We start from the raw sequence: 16,495 nt of genomic DNA, 5'->3' as shown, positions 1-16,495 counted from the left end.
AGTGTTCCTTCTGTCTTCAACAGTCTCCTCTCTGGCCTCGCCCCCCTGCTCTGTTTGCCCCCCCAAAATTTCCACACGGTGCTCAAGGTCTGCCAGCAACCCCCTTCTGGTAAAACTAGCAAAATCAAGAACGACTGCTCACCTTCACTCTTTCATTCTTCTGTTTTCCCTGCATTTGGAACAAAATCCCACTCTTCCCTCCAGGTCTTCAAAACAGCTGTTCACCACCATCTCTTTTCTTCCCCCATCGAAAACCATGATCTTTTCTACCCCCGCTAATCCACCCAAACCCACCTCCTTCAAATTCCCTGCTTTCCTTCCCGAAAGTCCCTGAATTGTCCATCTTTTTTACCCCATGTACCCTGACCCATCCCTCTCCATTCCACAGATCTCCTCATGTCTCTCTTTCCCAGGGTTTTGTGCATCCTTCTCCCACTACTCTCGTCTCCTGCTCTATTTGTTATACGTTCTGTATGTTAGCTCTTATATGAATCTCAATATTGTATACAAAAATTAAAATATCAAATAGGATATAGAAAATGGTAAAAAAAAAAAAAACAGCTGCATGGCTCTTGGAATGGTGTAGCCGATGGCAGGATACACTGCAGTCGACAGTGCACTAACGCATATACTCCTTGGAATTTTAAACTGCATAGTTTTCCCAAATCATGAGCCAGGGGTTTAGATGGGAACATTCACAGGCCACCCAATATTATGCATTTTTATTTGTTTTTGTGCTGATGAAGTCACTGGAGGCATTATTTTAAAAATGGTTTTGCTCTTTGACCACCCCCACCATACTGATATCCCTCCTCACACAATCCTCCCACCTTAACCGCAGTCTCCCTATTTTCCTCCTACCTTGCTCCCTCAACCTATCCGCTCTCTATGCCATTCTCTTCCCCCAACCACACAAAGTGTCCAGCCCATCTCAGCCAGAATTTCACCTCCCTGTCAAGCTCATTTGCACACCAATCTCCTCCCTCAGTTCATCCATCCTCCTCCTATCCACCCTCTTCACTCCCGCAATCCTCCTGACCGAGTTGTTCTTGCAAAACTGCAGCCTCTGTTGTTGCCTCTCTGTCAGTGCCACCATTTCCACACAAACAGGGCTCTTTCAGAGATTTATCATGAGAAAACTGAAAGCTCTTTAAGGGGTTTGTGATGATAAAATTCAGGGCTCTTTAAGGGGTTTGTGGTGATAAAATTCAGGGTCTTTAAGGGGTTTGTGGTGATAAAATTCAGGGCTCTTTAAGGGGTTTGTGATGATAAAATTCAGGGCTCTTTAAGGGGTTTGTGATGATAAAACTCAGGGCTCTTCAAGGGGATTGTGATGATAAAACTCAGGGGTCTGTCTTTGAAGGGTTTGGTGATAAAACTCATGGCTCTTTAAGGGGTTTGTGATGATAAAATTCAGGGCTCTTTAAGGGGTTTGTGATGATAAAACTCAGGGCTCTTTAAGGGGTTTGTGGTGATAAAATTCAGGGTCTTTAAGGGGTTTGTGGTGATAAAATTCAGGGCTCTTTAAGGGGTTTGTGATGATAAAATTCAGGGCTCTTTAAGGGGTTTGTGATGATAAAACTCAGGGCTCTTCAAGGGGATTGTGATGATAAAACTCAGGGGTCTGTCTTTGAAGGGTTTGGTGATAAAACTCATGGCTCTTTAGGGGTTTGTTATGATAAAAGTTATTGCTCTTTAAGGGGTTTTTGGTGATAAAACTCGGGGCTTTTTAAGGGGTTTGTGATGATAAAACTCAGGACTCTTTAAGGGGTTTGTGATGATAAAACTCAGGGCTCTTTAAGGGGTTTGTGATGATAAAACTCATGGCTCTTTAGGGGTTTGTTATGATAATACTTAGGGCTCTTTAAGGGGTTTTTGGTGATAAAACTCATGGCTCTTTAAGGGGTTTGTGATGATAAAACTCAGGGCTCTTTGAGGAGCTCATGACAATGGATCTCATTGTTCTTGATTAATTTTACCTCTTTTCACCCCCATGTAATATTTAATTATTTGTTTCCCATTCCACTACCCCCCTCCCCCACCTCCTGTTCCCCTTCTCAATTGTTATCTCCACCCAGATCATGTTTTATTTCATGTGATTTTTTATGAAAGGTTGCCATGGCCTGTAAATGTGTTTTTGCATTTTTATTAAAAAACTATACATTTTTTTCTAAAGTCGAAAGAACCGTGACTAACTCGAGTCTGTCTGTGTGGCACAAATTTGGTTGTTTGTGCGTTTTCCAGTATGTGGTTGTCAGCAGCAGAAAAATTCTTTTTTACAATGATGAGACTGACAAAGAGCACTCCGCTCCGTGCATGGTTCTTGACATCGAGTAAGTGTTGCCAGGTCATTTCACGACATGAATATATTATGTTACTTCCATGCAAAACATGATCCTTGATGGTTGTTTTATTCCCGAATTGTCACCATCCCTCCTCCCCTACGCTCTGATCGATTTACTTGGTTCTTTAAACCCATTTCTTCTGTTTAGCAAATTACTTATTTTCTGTTGGTTTGACTGTGGTGTGACAGCAAGCTTTTCCACGTAAGACCCGTCACCCAGAGCGATGTTTACAGAGCTGAGCTTACGGATATCCCAAAAATTTTTCAGGTGAGCAATGGTTCTTTGCTGATTGGTTCATCGTTTTGCTTGTCATCTAATGTTTGTGCACTTTAGAAACCTTTTCCCACAATTTTAAACTTTATCTTTGTGGATGTCCTTGGTGTAGAAAGTATGCAGTTTTGCTTGCCTGTTTTTGGTGTAAATACAATATTCTAACATGTCACATCAGCTCAGCTTCCATATCATTCCACACACTTCATGCTTTTCTTCAGCTGAATGAGACTGCATTTGAATTCTGAGCCTGTGTCTGATGTTTCTGGATGTGCCGGACAGATCCTGTATGCGAACGAAGGTGAGAGCAGGAAGGACTCGGAGTTTGTCACAGAGTCACAGAATCTCGTGGGGAATTCGAACTGCTTCTTGCACAAGAGCCATGAATTTGTGCCCAACCTTTACCACTTCCCAACAGGCTGCGATGTTTGCAGCCGCCCACTGTGGAACGTCTTCAAGCCACCTGCGGCCTATGAGTGCCGCAGATGCCAATTTAAGTGCCACAAAGACCACTTTGGCCGTGGGGAGGACAAACTGCCTCCATGCAGAGGTAATGGTTGCCATTGCTCATCGGTTTACACTGTCGTTAGTTGTGCTGACTAGAATTTGCTAACAAAACTTAACCCTCTTTACCAAACTCTGTGATACTTGAGATCCAATGTCAGGATCTATTTGCAGTTCTCCAACTTCAGTTGGAGCATGCTGTAGTTTTTATAACTCATTGGAGCTGTTTTGGACAGATTGTGTTTCCTTTCCCTTTCAAAATATAGGCTTTTTGAAGAACATAGTGACTGCGGGTATAAGGCAACACGCTAACAGTTGGACAGTGGGGCAACATGTGGATGCATTAAGCAAAATGATGAATGAACTCTATGCCAATCATGTTTCTCATCCATTAAGGCAGCTGTGGCAAATTACTTGCACTAATTAACCACAACTGCTTTGCATCTGGAAACATAAATATCAAAGACCTCCCTCGTTTAAAATGTAACTTGGCCTGTTTTTTAAATTATTATTGCTGAGCAGCTTTTTTATCTGTACTGCCAGAAGTAGCCTGTGAGGCTTGTCCTGATTCTTTGAAGAATACAAAATGGAGGAGAGAGGAAAGGTCCTTCACCAACTTCAGCTCAATAATCATTATATTCAATAGTTATGGTTACTTAATGGGAGTAATTGGCCACAGATGCTTTTGAGGTTTTTATTAATTTATGTTTGTTTGTCCACCCATCTTGTCTGTCTGTCTGTCTTGGTGGAACTTCATTTCTGGTTTTTCGGTATGAAGCTTTTGCTGACTCAAAAGCAATGAAAATGAGAGTTCAGAGAACACAATATCCCTCACAATGTTTAAGAACATATATACTAAAATTGTAATAAAATAATGGTTTTAAAGATCGTTTTAAAAAAAATCCTCAAGTTTAGTGCCATTTCAAGCAGCCTTATACACCACCCTTATATCCTGCAATAAGAGGACGTTGAGTCTCAGTTTCGGAGATGGAGGCTTTATTGATCACCATTTAACGCAGTGTCGATCAGCATCATACATAGCCATGCTGACGGCCTCTTCTTCACCCGAAACAAATGCCACACCCTCTCATGCTATGTATCGATATATAGCATGGTTCTTGGAAATATTATGAAGGCGATTTGTGTTCTCCAGTGTTCAAGTATGTAATTCAATTTCAATAATAAGCTTCTCGAGGTTTAAGTGCGTCTCGATAAATTAATTCTGGTTTTTAACCACCGTTGTACACAGTGTCTATTACACCACCCTATCTAACACGTCACATTATTTATTTGTGCCTGTTGTTTGTGTCCTTTATAAAGTCCTTAAAAAACAGCAAGTTTCCTGTTTTGGAATGATTTTCAATTTTGTTTGACTGCCAGGTAGGCAGACAGAGTAAAACAATTATCACTCCCCTCTATGCTTGCACGATCGGAACGAATTCAGAGCCAAGGTACGTTGAAACGACAGATTTGTCTTCCTAATCATGTTCCGATTTTCGTTCAAAATATAACATTCAATTTAAGCAAGTTGTTCCTCGATCATAAGCTGACTATCGTAAACTGATGACACGGACGGATGGACATGAACCAATTGCTTCGCTCCGCTTTTCGCTTCACGTGCGTGGGGTAATTATACAGATTTGTGACGGGGACTTTTGATAATCCCTTTTTCTGTACAAATTGTTTGCTCATTTGAGTGCGCAGTGAAAAGACGGGGAAGGGGGGGGGGGATGCAATGCATTGATAATGGGTGCACATGTGGATAAAATGGATGAATGACCTGGAGGAGAAGAGAGAAGGAAAGCTAGCAACATGTAACTTGATCGGGGAAGGTAAGGGTGAGGAAAGGTTAGTGAGGAAAAGATCATGGGTTGGGAATGGAGGGTGACCTAAGGTGTGAGTGCACTGCCCTCTGTGGAAGCCTTATAGGGAAGGGTGGGATTTAACAGACTGACGGAGGATGTTCCACAAGAAGTTTAAAAGAGGAATACAGGAATGCAGATGTCTCATCTCAACATTAAAATAGTAAAACTGTTGTGTTTCATAAAACTGCCTCATTCTATGTTCTGTTTTCAGGTTGAGTAAATTAAAATGTTTCTTTGATCTTGTGCCCCCCCCCACCCTTTCACTTTGGTTTTAAAATGATTTGTCACTTGTTCTATGCATTGATTTTTCTTTTTAATACCATTATTTAAGGCCCATTATATAGCTTGTCCATAAACGTCTTGCAGAACTACAGAGGAAGACGTCACTGTCAAGGAATGGGGTTGGGGTTGGGGGGGGTCTGGTGAGCATTAGTGGAAATTGATTTGACATGGCAGTTGTAAATGTCGTTTCCAGAATATTGATTAATGTAAATATGATGCAAAAACATGGCATATTATTATGGAAGAGTCTAATGACTCCAATGCAGTATTTAGTCTTCTGTTTGAATATAAATGGCCCACGGAGTGATTTTGTTTGGGCAAGCTTGATATTTAAAGGCTGCATCCTTTTGTTGATCGATTTTTATCACACGTTTTGTCTGTTCATCTTTGTTTGTTTTTTTGTGTCGACTTGGTTTGATCAAAGCATGTGGATTTTTTCCCTTACCTCTCAATCCTCCTCCTCCTCCCTCTTCCCCCACCATAGTTTACTTTGATGTGGCATCTGCAAAGAACCTTCTGCTTTTGGCTAACTCCCCAAAAGAGCAGCAACGCTGGGTTAAACGTCTGGTCAAATGCATTCCAAAGAAGCCCCCGTGTAGTGACATGTCCACAATGGGGACGTTGAGCCATTCTTCCCCACGATTGTCTCGGCAAATGCCACTATCAGCATCAAACATCACAACTGTGAGAGCGACAGCAGGTCAAGGGCAGAGGAGAGCCAGCGAACAGCTCCCTCAGAACAAGCCAAGGTCAGTAAATGTTGCTGTAAAGGAAAGAGTTTGTACTATGCTCTTCAGGAGTCGTGTTTATGTGAACGCGAACCGCCTTCCTCTGGCGCGCCGAGTATGTATGCATTCTTTGCAATCCCACACTTGATCAACCTCCTGAATGCTAAGCTGAACGCTCACCTCCATTCCCCCATCCCTCTATTCTCTCGCGGAACCAAATCCCCTGTGTTTGTCGTCTCGTGGCCCTCCCTTCGTTCCTTAGAGTGCCACCAATCTCACCTTGTGCTTTCTCCAACATCCCCCATCTCTCACTACTCACTGACCCCTACCCATGACCCCTCTTCCTTCTGCCACTTATTCACTTGTGCGATTTCCCTGTCTCCCTGATCCCCTCTCTGTTTTGGAACATCTGTCGCCGAGCTCCTCTGAGTCCTGCGTCCTTGTCCAAAATAATCATGAATTCCATGTGACTATTCTACACTGCCTCTTTTGGGGGTATTTCTCTTTGTTAATATCATTTTCAGGTTCCTATTTAATTTGTTTCCAAGCTCTGAATTGATATTTCATCTAGTTTTGCTCAGAACACGTATTTGTTCATCCAGCACACACCAACCTTGTGCACGTAACTGACGAGACACAACAAATGTCTCACTATCTATTGGGTCTGTACAACGGACATAGTTTTCACTGCAGAGAATTTATTCTTCGTTACCAAATTTGATGCGAGACCCTTCTCGACAATGGCACGGGTTCCACTGCAGAAGGCGTGACAAATCGCTTCATGGACTTCCTCGTTATTCACTCTCTGAGGTAACAATATGTACGGAACACGGTGTACACGCTGTCCTCAAATTTTTCAAAAGGTGCACCTGTCCCTTTGATTAATGTCTTGTAACCTTTCATGTTTTATGTCCAATATTGTATTCCTTGCTCATTTTGATGCCTTGATGTTGAGGTTTTTTTGGGGGGGGGGGGCACGCTTCCCTTGCTGTACAATTTTTCTCGATGTCCTGTATCTCGAAGTGATGGTTTACGTTTTGTGTGAACCCCTGGCCCTTTGAAACTCGAACTGATGTTTGAAATAGTTGGTCGGAAAATCTTCAGGTTGTAACTGTGTGTGTGTGTGTGTGCATGTGTGCGCTCGTGCGTGCGTGCGTGCACGTGTTCAGAGCAGGACAAAAGGCAATTTAATTTGAACTTTTTTAATTGATTTGTTCGAGCGATGAGACCACATGGATGATTCTTGCGCCAAGCGACACCGTTGCCCAACGTAACACGACCGTAATGAGTCGCCAAGCTATTTGCTAGTTTTAACAGCCCGGAGTTTTTTCTTTTTCTTGGCTCAGTTGCGATGACTATCAGGCTGTAATGGCAGGGAAGAGAATAGGCACGCATTGTATTCAGCCTGAAGGGAGAAATCTGTCATGTTTGCTCTTGGAATCATGAGACGATGGCAGCCGCTTCTTTTTATATTGTTGTGGGCCGGGTATCAGCGGCGAACACGAGCGCTAGATGGAGCAGTAGAGTCGGCTCCACCGAACACCCGGAATCTAGATCGTACCTTTCCGATAACTCCGAAGGTACGGGTCCCTTACAGGACCGTGAATTGTCAATAATCCAACCTCGTGGGACAGGGTTATTTGCCAAACTTCAAAATACCTAGAGGCCCACATGGCGAGCTATCGAGGAATTCACACCCTCGACAGAGCTCGAACGGGACGAGCCGTTACCGTGCTCGACCCGTGCGTAACCCGGGCGGATGGTTACCGAGGTCCCGTCGGTCCAAATGCACAACTACGGCAGCAATGACCTTTTTAATCCCCCAACACGCACCGTGCTAAACCAATGAAGGAAAGGACAAGGACGAGCTGAAACATTCACCCAAATGGATATTTCTTTACAATAGGGGGGAGGGAACACACAAAGAGCAGAGTTAAACCGACTAAGCAATGCAGGTATGTACAAGGCACTTAAACAATTCCTACTTACAGATGGGGCCCAATGACACACAAACACCCAAAAAGAAGATGGACCTCAATGGTTTTTATTCTATCCTCCAGCCGAGGAGGATAGTTCGGTTGGGAGTCAGGACGGCTGGCTACCTGGCTGCGAGCGTGCAGTTGGACGTCCACCCCTTCCCGGAGCTCCGGTCGCCAAAGGATGGACCATAGCAGCCAAATCCAGAGGAGGCGAGACGAGGTATTCTCTCCCGATGAAACTCGACTGCTCGCTGCAACGCGCCAGACGAAACACCCTCGAAGCGCGGGATGCAGTCCGCCGCAAAACCCAGGAAGAGACGCGCACTTGAGCAGACTCCGGTCGCAAAAACTCTCTCAGACTCGACGGTTTTGGCGCGTAAAATGCGCTCGTCGCCCCCGTGATTGGCCAAAAGGGGCGCCAAGTACGCTGATTGGACCGGGCGGCGTGGCGGCCGCCATGGCGGACCGCCACTTAAACAGGGAGAGTAACATTGTCCTGCGTGGGCGGCGCTCATTGGCCGACCGACGGCAACCTCGCTCGCATCCCCCGGATTGGGCGAGAGACGCCAGGTCCTCTTGAACCCCGCCCACCGCGAGCGTTATGGCGTCAGGATGGAGCGAAGGTGTGGTTGTAGTTGTTGGGGATTTACAAATGTAAAAGAAAATCCTGACTATCAAAATAACTCTGCAGCTCACGAACATTTAATTCCCATTAGACTGGGGACGGGTTCCTAACGAGAAACACGTACTTACCGATATAACTGTTCTATAAGGACCTGAATGTTGAGTGCTCATGGCTTCCAGATTCGCAACAATATGACCCTAATTATTCCCACCTTATTCTCGCTCATAACGTTCTTGAACAAGTCTTTCTAGAACTAACTGGCCAGGCCTGACGCTTCACTGACGTTGATTTGTGCAGGAATTTTTAACTTGTTCAGGATGTCGGTGATAACTCACCGACTGTTTGCCAAAGACGCTGTAGGATCTTTAACATCGACCAACTAATGCTATTGGCCGGGACGCCCTGTTTAACGTCCATCCAAGGGACAGCACACGAGGGACAGCACACGCATATTGATGAATCACCCTGCCTGTGAAACACCGGGATGACAGTTTATAGCTGGGTTGAGATTCCAACCAAAGTTCAATAGCTCAGAGGTGAGTGCGAATACCTCGAGGCCATCCTGCCAGCCCTTATAACAGCACTTTGAATGCCGTGTAGGATTTCCCATCTCAACATTCCAATTTTATTACCTCTGCCACCGAAGGTGGATGGAGGTTATGTTTTCATCCCTATCTATCTGTCTGTGAGCAATGATATCTCCAAATGTTATGGACGGATTCGGACGAAACTTGGTGGACATGTTGTGTGTGTGGCAAGAACGAATTTGTTCTGTTTTGGTGAAGATCCACATCCGGAGACGATAATTTTTAAATTTTTTTATAAGTGATCATACACCATTAGGAGATGGGGCCAAAAACGACGTTTAGCACGATATCTCAAGGTGACGAGAACAAGCCGATTAGATTTTGATTCAGGTCCGGATCCAGATCCACCCTATCAGTGGGATACAAAATGTAAACTGTTTAGCCTGGTGGAGGCACGCACTCTACAGAGTGTCATTCTAGTACTTTCGGATATTTTGGTCACATGGAGGCAACCAAAGGTTTTTAATATTGAATTATGTCTACAAGTGATTGTACCATCAAACCCGTCACTCCAATTCTCTAATTGGCTGTGGAGTGCACCGTACACCTCCAGCATAACTATTATCACACTTACCTGCAACAAAATGGTAATCAAAGGTGCATAATATGAAATTCCTTCTGTATGAAGACTTTCCTTTTTGTGCCATTTCTGCAAAATTGCATTCCTCCCTTACCCCAAGGTTTGTTTAGACTGTGCAAATAGAAACATGATATTCTGTCAGATAATATGTTTGGGAGAATGACACTCAGGTTCATTCTGACTGATGAGATGCGAGAGAGACTTGGGTTTGCTCTGGCATGAGACTCTTGAGACGGGTATACCCCGACCCGAAAGATACTGTCTTGCCATGGCTTGAGAGACTCTTGAGACTCAGGTTCAGCACGACTGTCGAGGCTCGGGTTCCCCTGAACCTGAGAGGCTCATGTTCGCCTTGATTGGGGGGGCTCTGTTGAGACTCGGGTCCTCCCTGATGAGGGAGGCTCTTTCAAGATTCGGGTTCGGCCTGGACATGAGAGACTCGGGTTCGTCCCGGACCAGAGAAACTTGGGTTCGCCTCGGATCTGAGAGACTTGGGTTCGTCCTGGACCAGAAATACTCGGGTTCTTCCTGGACCAGAATTACTCAGGTTCACCCTGGACCTGAGAGGCCTTGGTTTGCCCTGACCGGGGAGGCTCTCTCAAGATTCGGGTTCGGCTCGGACCTGAGAGACTCGGGTTCAATCCCGGACCAGAGACCCTCGGGTTCGTATCGGACCAGAGACCCTTGGGTTCATTGCAATCCAGAGAAATTCAGTTTCGCCTCTGATCTGAGAGACTAGGGTTTGTCCCAGACCAGAGATATTCAGGTTCTCCCCAGACCTAAGAGGCTTGGGTTTGCCCGACTGGGGAGGATCTCTCAAGACCCGGGTTCGCCCCCACTCATGAACAAAACAATTGTTCCAAGTAATGAAGGTCCTCACCACAACCATAAAGGATGGTATATTTTCCTTCCAGTGATAAAGCATATTATTTTGGAAGAGTAATTGTAATATAATCACCTGTTGTGGGAAATTATTGAATTATAACTCATGTGCTCTTACCACGCTAGCTCCCCACCTCGTCTCCGAATTATCCTTCACTGAGACTTTCCAAAGTGTGACTCGAGTAAGTATGTTTGGTCCGCTCTTGCTTCCCACCCTCATTCTGAGCATGAGCGTTTGGCTTGTCTGTCCCTTCTCTCTATCGGGAGTCGCTGCTGCTATGTGGCCACGGCGCTGCTCGAGGATGTGCCGGTGTGTTTACAAACCGTGCTGTGCATGTGACTCAGTACGTTTGTGTTCGTAACAGGCTGCATGTTCTTCTGACAATCGCTCCTTCGTGACTGCAAACATTTTCTGCTGCAGGATTGGAGAATTTCTGTTTGACTTTGATATCACTGGATGGCTTGTGTGTCCATTGTACTTTATTAGAGATTTCTGTTTAGCCTACCTGCTGTTTCACAGACATCATTATACAATGATGAGTATTTTTTTTTCATAAAAGTAATATCCACGTCTTCCTTGCTGGCTGTAAAGATCACAGGAAGGAACGATAATCTTTGTTTTATGCATCTCAACAAGTGACAATTTTTGCTTCAACAATCGTTTTGTGCCTTCACGGTGTTCCTTCGTATTTGTTTCTCCAACGGATGGAGGTGCAAGGTGTGTTTATTTTGCGGTGGTTGATGTAAAATTTGATCATTCCTACTGCAAACCATAGTAACAGGTCGTGGATCATCTCTTTATTACGTACACATGCGGTGCGTGCCTCGCCCGTACGGGAGGTGGGCTGCGTGGTTGATTTCCTCTTCCTTGTGTACATACTAAACACACAACCTCAAACTTCTGAAATCAGGTACATGAGCCTCGAGCCTGACGCACATTGCTCATCCTGAGCACCGTTTGTTTTGTGCCCTTGCTGCAGGGAAAGCAGTTTTCTGGTGGAAATTTTTGAGCCACTGTGAGGTAGTAATAAAGATTCGCAAGCTGAGGTGTTTGCCACTTCGGAAGGAAAAGGCTACTTATTAGAGCTCGAAAGACCTGCTTATTAGAGCTCAAAAGACCTGCTTATTCGAGCTCGAAAGACCTGCTTATTAGAGCTCACACTGTTATTTTTGAATCGTGACACTTTGCTCTATTCGTGAGAGACTGAATGACTGCCCGTAGTCTAGGTGTCCAAGCCATCGTGATCTTTAGAGCCAACAGACTACTTCCATGAGGGTAAAGTTCTGGGAAGGTTCATCTTTAAACGGTTCAGGTTGACTCTGTGCTGTGCTTGGCAGTGTTTCCAATTGGTGATTGTAATTAACTGCAAACCCCTTTAAATGCCTTTGCATCCTGTGGAGACCTTGATAAAGGACCGATGGATGGATGGATGGATGGATGGATGGAGGTTTGGTTTTGATTTCTTGTGCAAATTACCGTTATCAAGAAACCAGAGCATGAGAGCTCGTGAATTGTTTGCAAGTTTTTAATGTGTTTAACCGCTCTGCAGTTAGGATAAAATATTTTTGTTACATACACATCTGGGGTGGGGTGGTTCCCATTTCTTTAAGGAAATTTGTGGGCACGGTTCGTTCCTCAGAAAACGTGTCGTGCTGTCCTCTCGGATCCAAACTAGGTCCAGAGTAATTCCATGGGCTGATCATGGACAATTGTTACTCATTGTTTTTTTCATCAATGGAACATCTTGTGAAACTAATTTTGAGCTGTGGTGGATGCACTGTAAGTGAAACACGGTTTTATTCACTTTGACAAAACCTTTGGAGATTGTCCATCATTTGAGCACATCGGGGAATTTTGCTTCAAGCCGCTGTTCAGAGTAAAGGTGAAAACATTACAATCAATCTGAAAATAAAACAGATGTCAAAAAAGATGTGGTAGTGTGAGCTGTTTCTGTGATTTGGTGGTGGTGTGAGCTGTTTCTTTGATTTGGTGGTGGTGTGAGCTGTTTCCTTGATTTGGTAGTGGTGTAAGCTGTTTCTTTGATTTGGTGGTGGTGTGAGCTGTTTCCTTGATTTGGTGGTGGTGTGAGCTGTTTCTTTGATTTGGTGATGGTGTGAGTTGTTTCTGTGATTTGGTGGTCGTGTGAGCTGTTTCTTTGATTTGGTGGTGTGAGCTGTTTCCTTGATTTGGTGGTGTGAGCTGTTTCTTTGATTTGGTGGTGGTGTGAGCTGTTTCTTTGATTTGGTGGTGGTGTGAGCTGTTTCTTTGATTTGGTGGTGGTGTGAGCTGTTTTTGATTTGGTGGTGGTGTGAGCTGTTTCCTTGATTTGGTGGTGGTGTGAGCTGTTTCTTTGATTTGGTGGTGTGAGCTGTTTCCTTGATTTTGGTGGTGGTGAGCTGTTTCCTTGATTTGGTGGTGGTGTGAGCTGTTTTTTGATTTGGTGATGAGCTGTTTCTTTGATTTGGTGGTGGTGTGAGCTGTTTCCTTGATTTGGTGGTGATGTGAGCTGTTTCTTTGATTTGGTGGTGGTGTGAGCTGTTTTTTGATTTGGTGGTGGTGAGCTGTTTCTTTGATTTGGTAGTGGTGTGAGCTGTTTCCTTGATTTGGTGGTGATGTGAGCTGTTTCTTTGATTTGGTGGTGATGTGAGCTGTTTCTTTGATTTGGTGGTGGTGTGAGTTGTTTCTGTGATTTTTGTGGTGGTGTGAGCTGTTTCTTTGATTTGGTGGTGTGAGCTGTTTCCTTGATTTGGTGGTGGTGTGAGCTGTTTCTTTGATTTGGTGGTGTGAGCTGTTTCCTTGATTTGGTGGTGTGAGCTGTTTCCTTGATTTGGTGGTGTGAGCTGTTTCCTTGATTTGGTGGTGTGAGCTGTTTCTTTGATTTGGTGGTGGTGAGCTGTTTCTTTGATTTGGTGGTGGTGTGAGCTGTTTCTTTGATTTGGTGGTGGTGTGAGCTGTTTTTGATTTGGTGGTGGTGTGAGCTGTTTTTGATTTGGTGGTGGTGTGAGCTGTTTCTTTGATTTGGTGGTGGTGTGAGCTGTTTCTTTGATTTGGTGGTGGTGTGAGCTGTTTCTTTGATTTGGTGGTGGTGTGAGCTGTTTCTTTGATTTGGTGGTGGTGTGAGCTGTTTTTGATTTGGTAGTGGTGTGAGCTGTTTCCTTGATTTGGTGGTGGTGTGAGCTGTTTCTTCTTTGATTTGGCGGTGTGAGCTGTTTCCTTGATTTTGGTGGTGGTGAGCTGTTTCCTTGATTTGGTGGTGGTGTGAGCTGTTTCCTTGATTTGGTGATGTGAGCTGTTTCTTTGATTTGGTGGTGTGAGCTGTTTCCTTGATTTTGGTGGTGGTGAGCTGTTTCTTTGATTTGGTGGTGGTGTGAGCTGTTGCTTTGATTTGATGGTGTGAGCTGTTTTTCTTGATTTGGTGGTGTGAGCTGTTTCCTTGATTTGGTGGTGTGAGCTGTTTTTTATTTGGTGGTGGTATGAGCTGTTTCCTTGATTTGGTGGTGGTGTGAGCTGTTTCCTTGATTTGGTGGTGGTATGAGCTGTTTCCTTGATTTGGTGGTGGTATGAGCTGTTTCCTTGATTTGCTGGTGCCACAAACTCTCATTTGATGATGTCTTGGGTCTGGTTTCCGTTCTTGTCGACGAGGTCATTGTCGTTTGTTGCTGATAAACGATTAGACTCAGACCTGTCCTTCTGTGGTTGCAGGCTTCCCAACGTAGGCTTTGAAGACTGGACCACCAGCTTTTTTGATGATGATGATGAATCTGATGAAGATAATTTTTTTAATTTCTAAAGACGTTTTTCTAGGTACCTATCACATAGCATGAGGGTGTAGTTTTGCTGTGCCGTACGTTCGGTCACGATTCGCTTGCTCCGGTCGTTCGGCCTTTCACGCTTTGATCTGATGCTTGGAACGTTGCATCGAAATATAATAAAAGAAAAACTTATTTTTGTGCCTTCGTAACGGTGTTGATCATTTATTTTGTTGACGCATGCACTAACCTTGTGCTTGTTGTGTGGATCTAACCAGCTTGTTTGAGGTGCCATCGCACGTTGAGAATGTACATTGGACGTCACTTTGATCATCGAGTAACAGTTGCACATCATTCATTTCCAATGTGTTTGTTTCGCTCTTCTCTTAACAGCTGATACTGCGTGAATGGGTACTGACGAGCGCGGGAAAAAGCTGTCGCAGGATCTGAAGCTGTCGCTGGTCCTCAGACCGTCCCGAGCGGCTTCCTCAGCCAAGGTGTGACGGGACCGATGGGGCCTGGCTCTCAGGATTTGGATTCTGCATGAGACTCAAACGAGGCGAACGTGCCCTCATCTCGCAAACTTCTTTGCACGAGCATCATGATGGTGGAGGAATGTGTTTTAGGCTTTCTGTAAAATCGTGGTGTGTAATCGCTGAACATCTTGTTGGGGTTTTTTTGTTGTTGTTGTTTTTATATACATGTATACATTTTACACTTATTTGCAGAATTAGCCTTTGAAATTCCATCCAAGTGACGTCTGATGAAAGTTTGCGAGAGTGGCTGTTTATACAAAATCGAGGGAAGGTGAGTGAAACGTAATAACACGTGTAATGGTCAATGGACTCGGACTCACTGGCAGACGAAATGGTGGTCATAACAAAACCTCTGTCCATGGTTAACTTTGCACCTGATGCTGCCACTCTCAAGTCCACTGAGTGCTGTATTGAAATTGGTCAGCTGGTTCCACTGCTCATTCTGAAACGATGCCCCCCCCCCCATGCCTCTTTGTATGTCGGTGAAGGTTACGTCAAACAGCCATTGTTTATTGCACTTACTTTGCCATGTTTTTGTCATGGGTTTTCTTGTATATTTTAATCCTCATTGTCATAATTATCATGGGCTTCCTGCCAAAGTTCTTTGTATTTTGAAAGCGTGTTCTGCAGTATGTGACGTGCTCTTGATTTCTCCATCTTCGCCTCTGATGTACCCCGGTGCGAAGTGTTCGGCACGAGCGGCACTCAGTAACTTGTGGTGTAATTTATCTGGAATTGGAACAATCTCAATGAAAAGACTAATCATCCATCCCCTGCGTTTTCTGATTGATTGGATAAGATAGGTGTGTGTGTGTGTGTGTGTGTGTGTGTGTGTGTGTGTGTGTGTGTGTGTGTGTGTGTGTGTGTGTGTGTGTGTATGTGTATATATGTATGTGTATATATGTATGTGTATATATGTATGTGTATATATATATATATATATATATATATATATATATATATATATATATATATATATATATATATATATATATATATATATATATATATGATCACATGCCATCTGCGTTGCAATACTTTATGAAAACGTTTTAACCAAAAAGGAACAGTTGAAATTTGGTTTCAAGACTTGCAGTTTCGTGTTGTTAGAAATTTTAAATCGAGAGGTTCAACAAAGAGTGAGGAAATGGACGTTGAATGGTAATAAAGTTGGAGTGCAAATGAGGACTTGTAACTTGTGTTTTGTACTCTCAAGGAGATGTAACATTTTTGAGCAGAATAAGCGGGTCGCAAGGAGCCGGGATGTTGACGAGCAGAGGCAGGTGAGTGGCTTGGATTCACTTTAATTTGAAAAAGACCTGAACACCACCATGTTATTTTCGTTGCAGATACTGAAGGCCACATCAAATGCAGATTAACATTTACACCAAAACAGAGCATGTCATGCTGTTACCGACTCAAATTACTTCATCTGTGCTTGTTCTCATTTTGTTTCCGCATCTTCTCTGTGGCAGATTTGATCAACTTTTCAACATGGAGGAATCTGGAGGTTTTTTGTGGTTTTCTTTTTTAACCGTGGCTTTTCTGTTGTGTTGATTTAT

General features: G+C 44.0%; 1 protein-coding gene across 9 annotated transcripts in view; it reads left to right on the top strand.

Moving 5' to 3' along the window:
- The window catches only part of LOC147019404 (rho-associated protein kinase 2-like), a 184,076-nt gene extending 168,155 nt beyond the window's left edge, over nucleotides 1–15,921 (top strand). For 7 of the 9 annotated variants that reach the window (XM_085893836.1, XM_085893841.1, XM_085893839.1 and 4 more), the window contains 6 exons: nucleotides 2,245–2,333; nucleotides 2,534–2,612; nucleotides 2,898–3,165; nucleotides 5,751–6,015; nucleotides 14,351–14,452; nucleotides 14,791–15,921. In XM_085893836.1, the coding sequence (XP_085749962.1) occupies nucleotides 2,245–2,333; nucleotides 2,534–2,612; nucleotides 2,898–3,165; nucleotides 5,751–6,015; nucleotides 14,351–14,438 (789 nt within the window). In that variant the 3' untranslated portion in view covers nucleotides 14,439–14,452; nucleotides 14,791–15,921. Of the gene's footprint in view, nucleotides 1–2,244; nucleotides 2,334–2,533; nucleotides 2,613–2,897; nucleotides 3,166–5,750; nucleotides 6,016–10,773; nucleotides 10,830–14,350; nucleotides 14,453–14,790 lie in introns of all 9 variants that reach the window. The other 2 variants (XM_085893837.1, XM_085893838.1) reach the window with 2 other exon arrangements.
- The last annotated feature ends 574 nt before the right edge of the window (nucleotides 15,922–16,495 follow it).

The sequence above is a fragment of the Eptatretus burgeri genome, chromosome 9, assembly GCF_056783735.1.
Source record: "Eptatretus burgeri isolate ZD-2024b chromosome 9, Ebu_testis_v1, whole genome shotgun sequence".
NCBI lineage: Eukaryota > Metazoa > Chordata > Myxini > Myxiniformes > Myxinidae > Eptatretus > Eptatretus burgeri.
The sequence above is the reverse complement of the archived record's forward strand: the minus strand, read 5'-3'. Positions and strand labels throughout refer to the sequence as shown.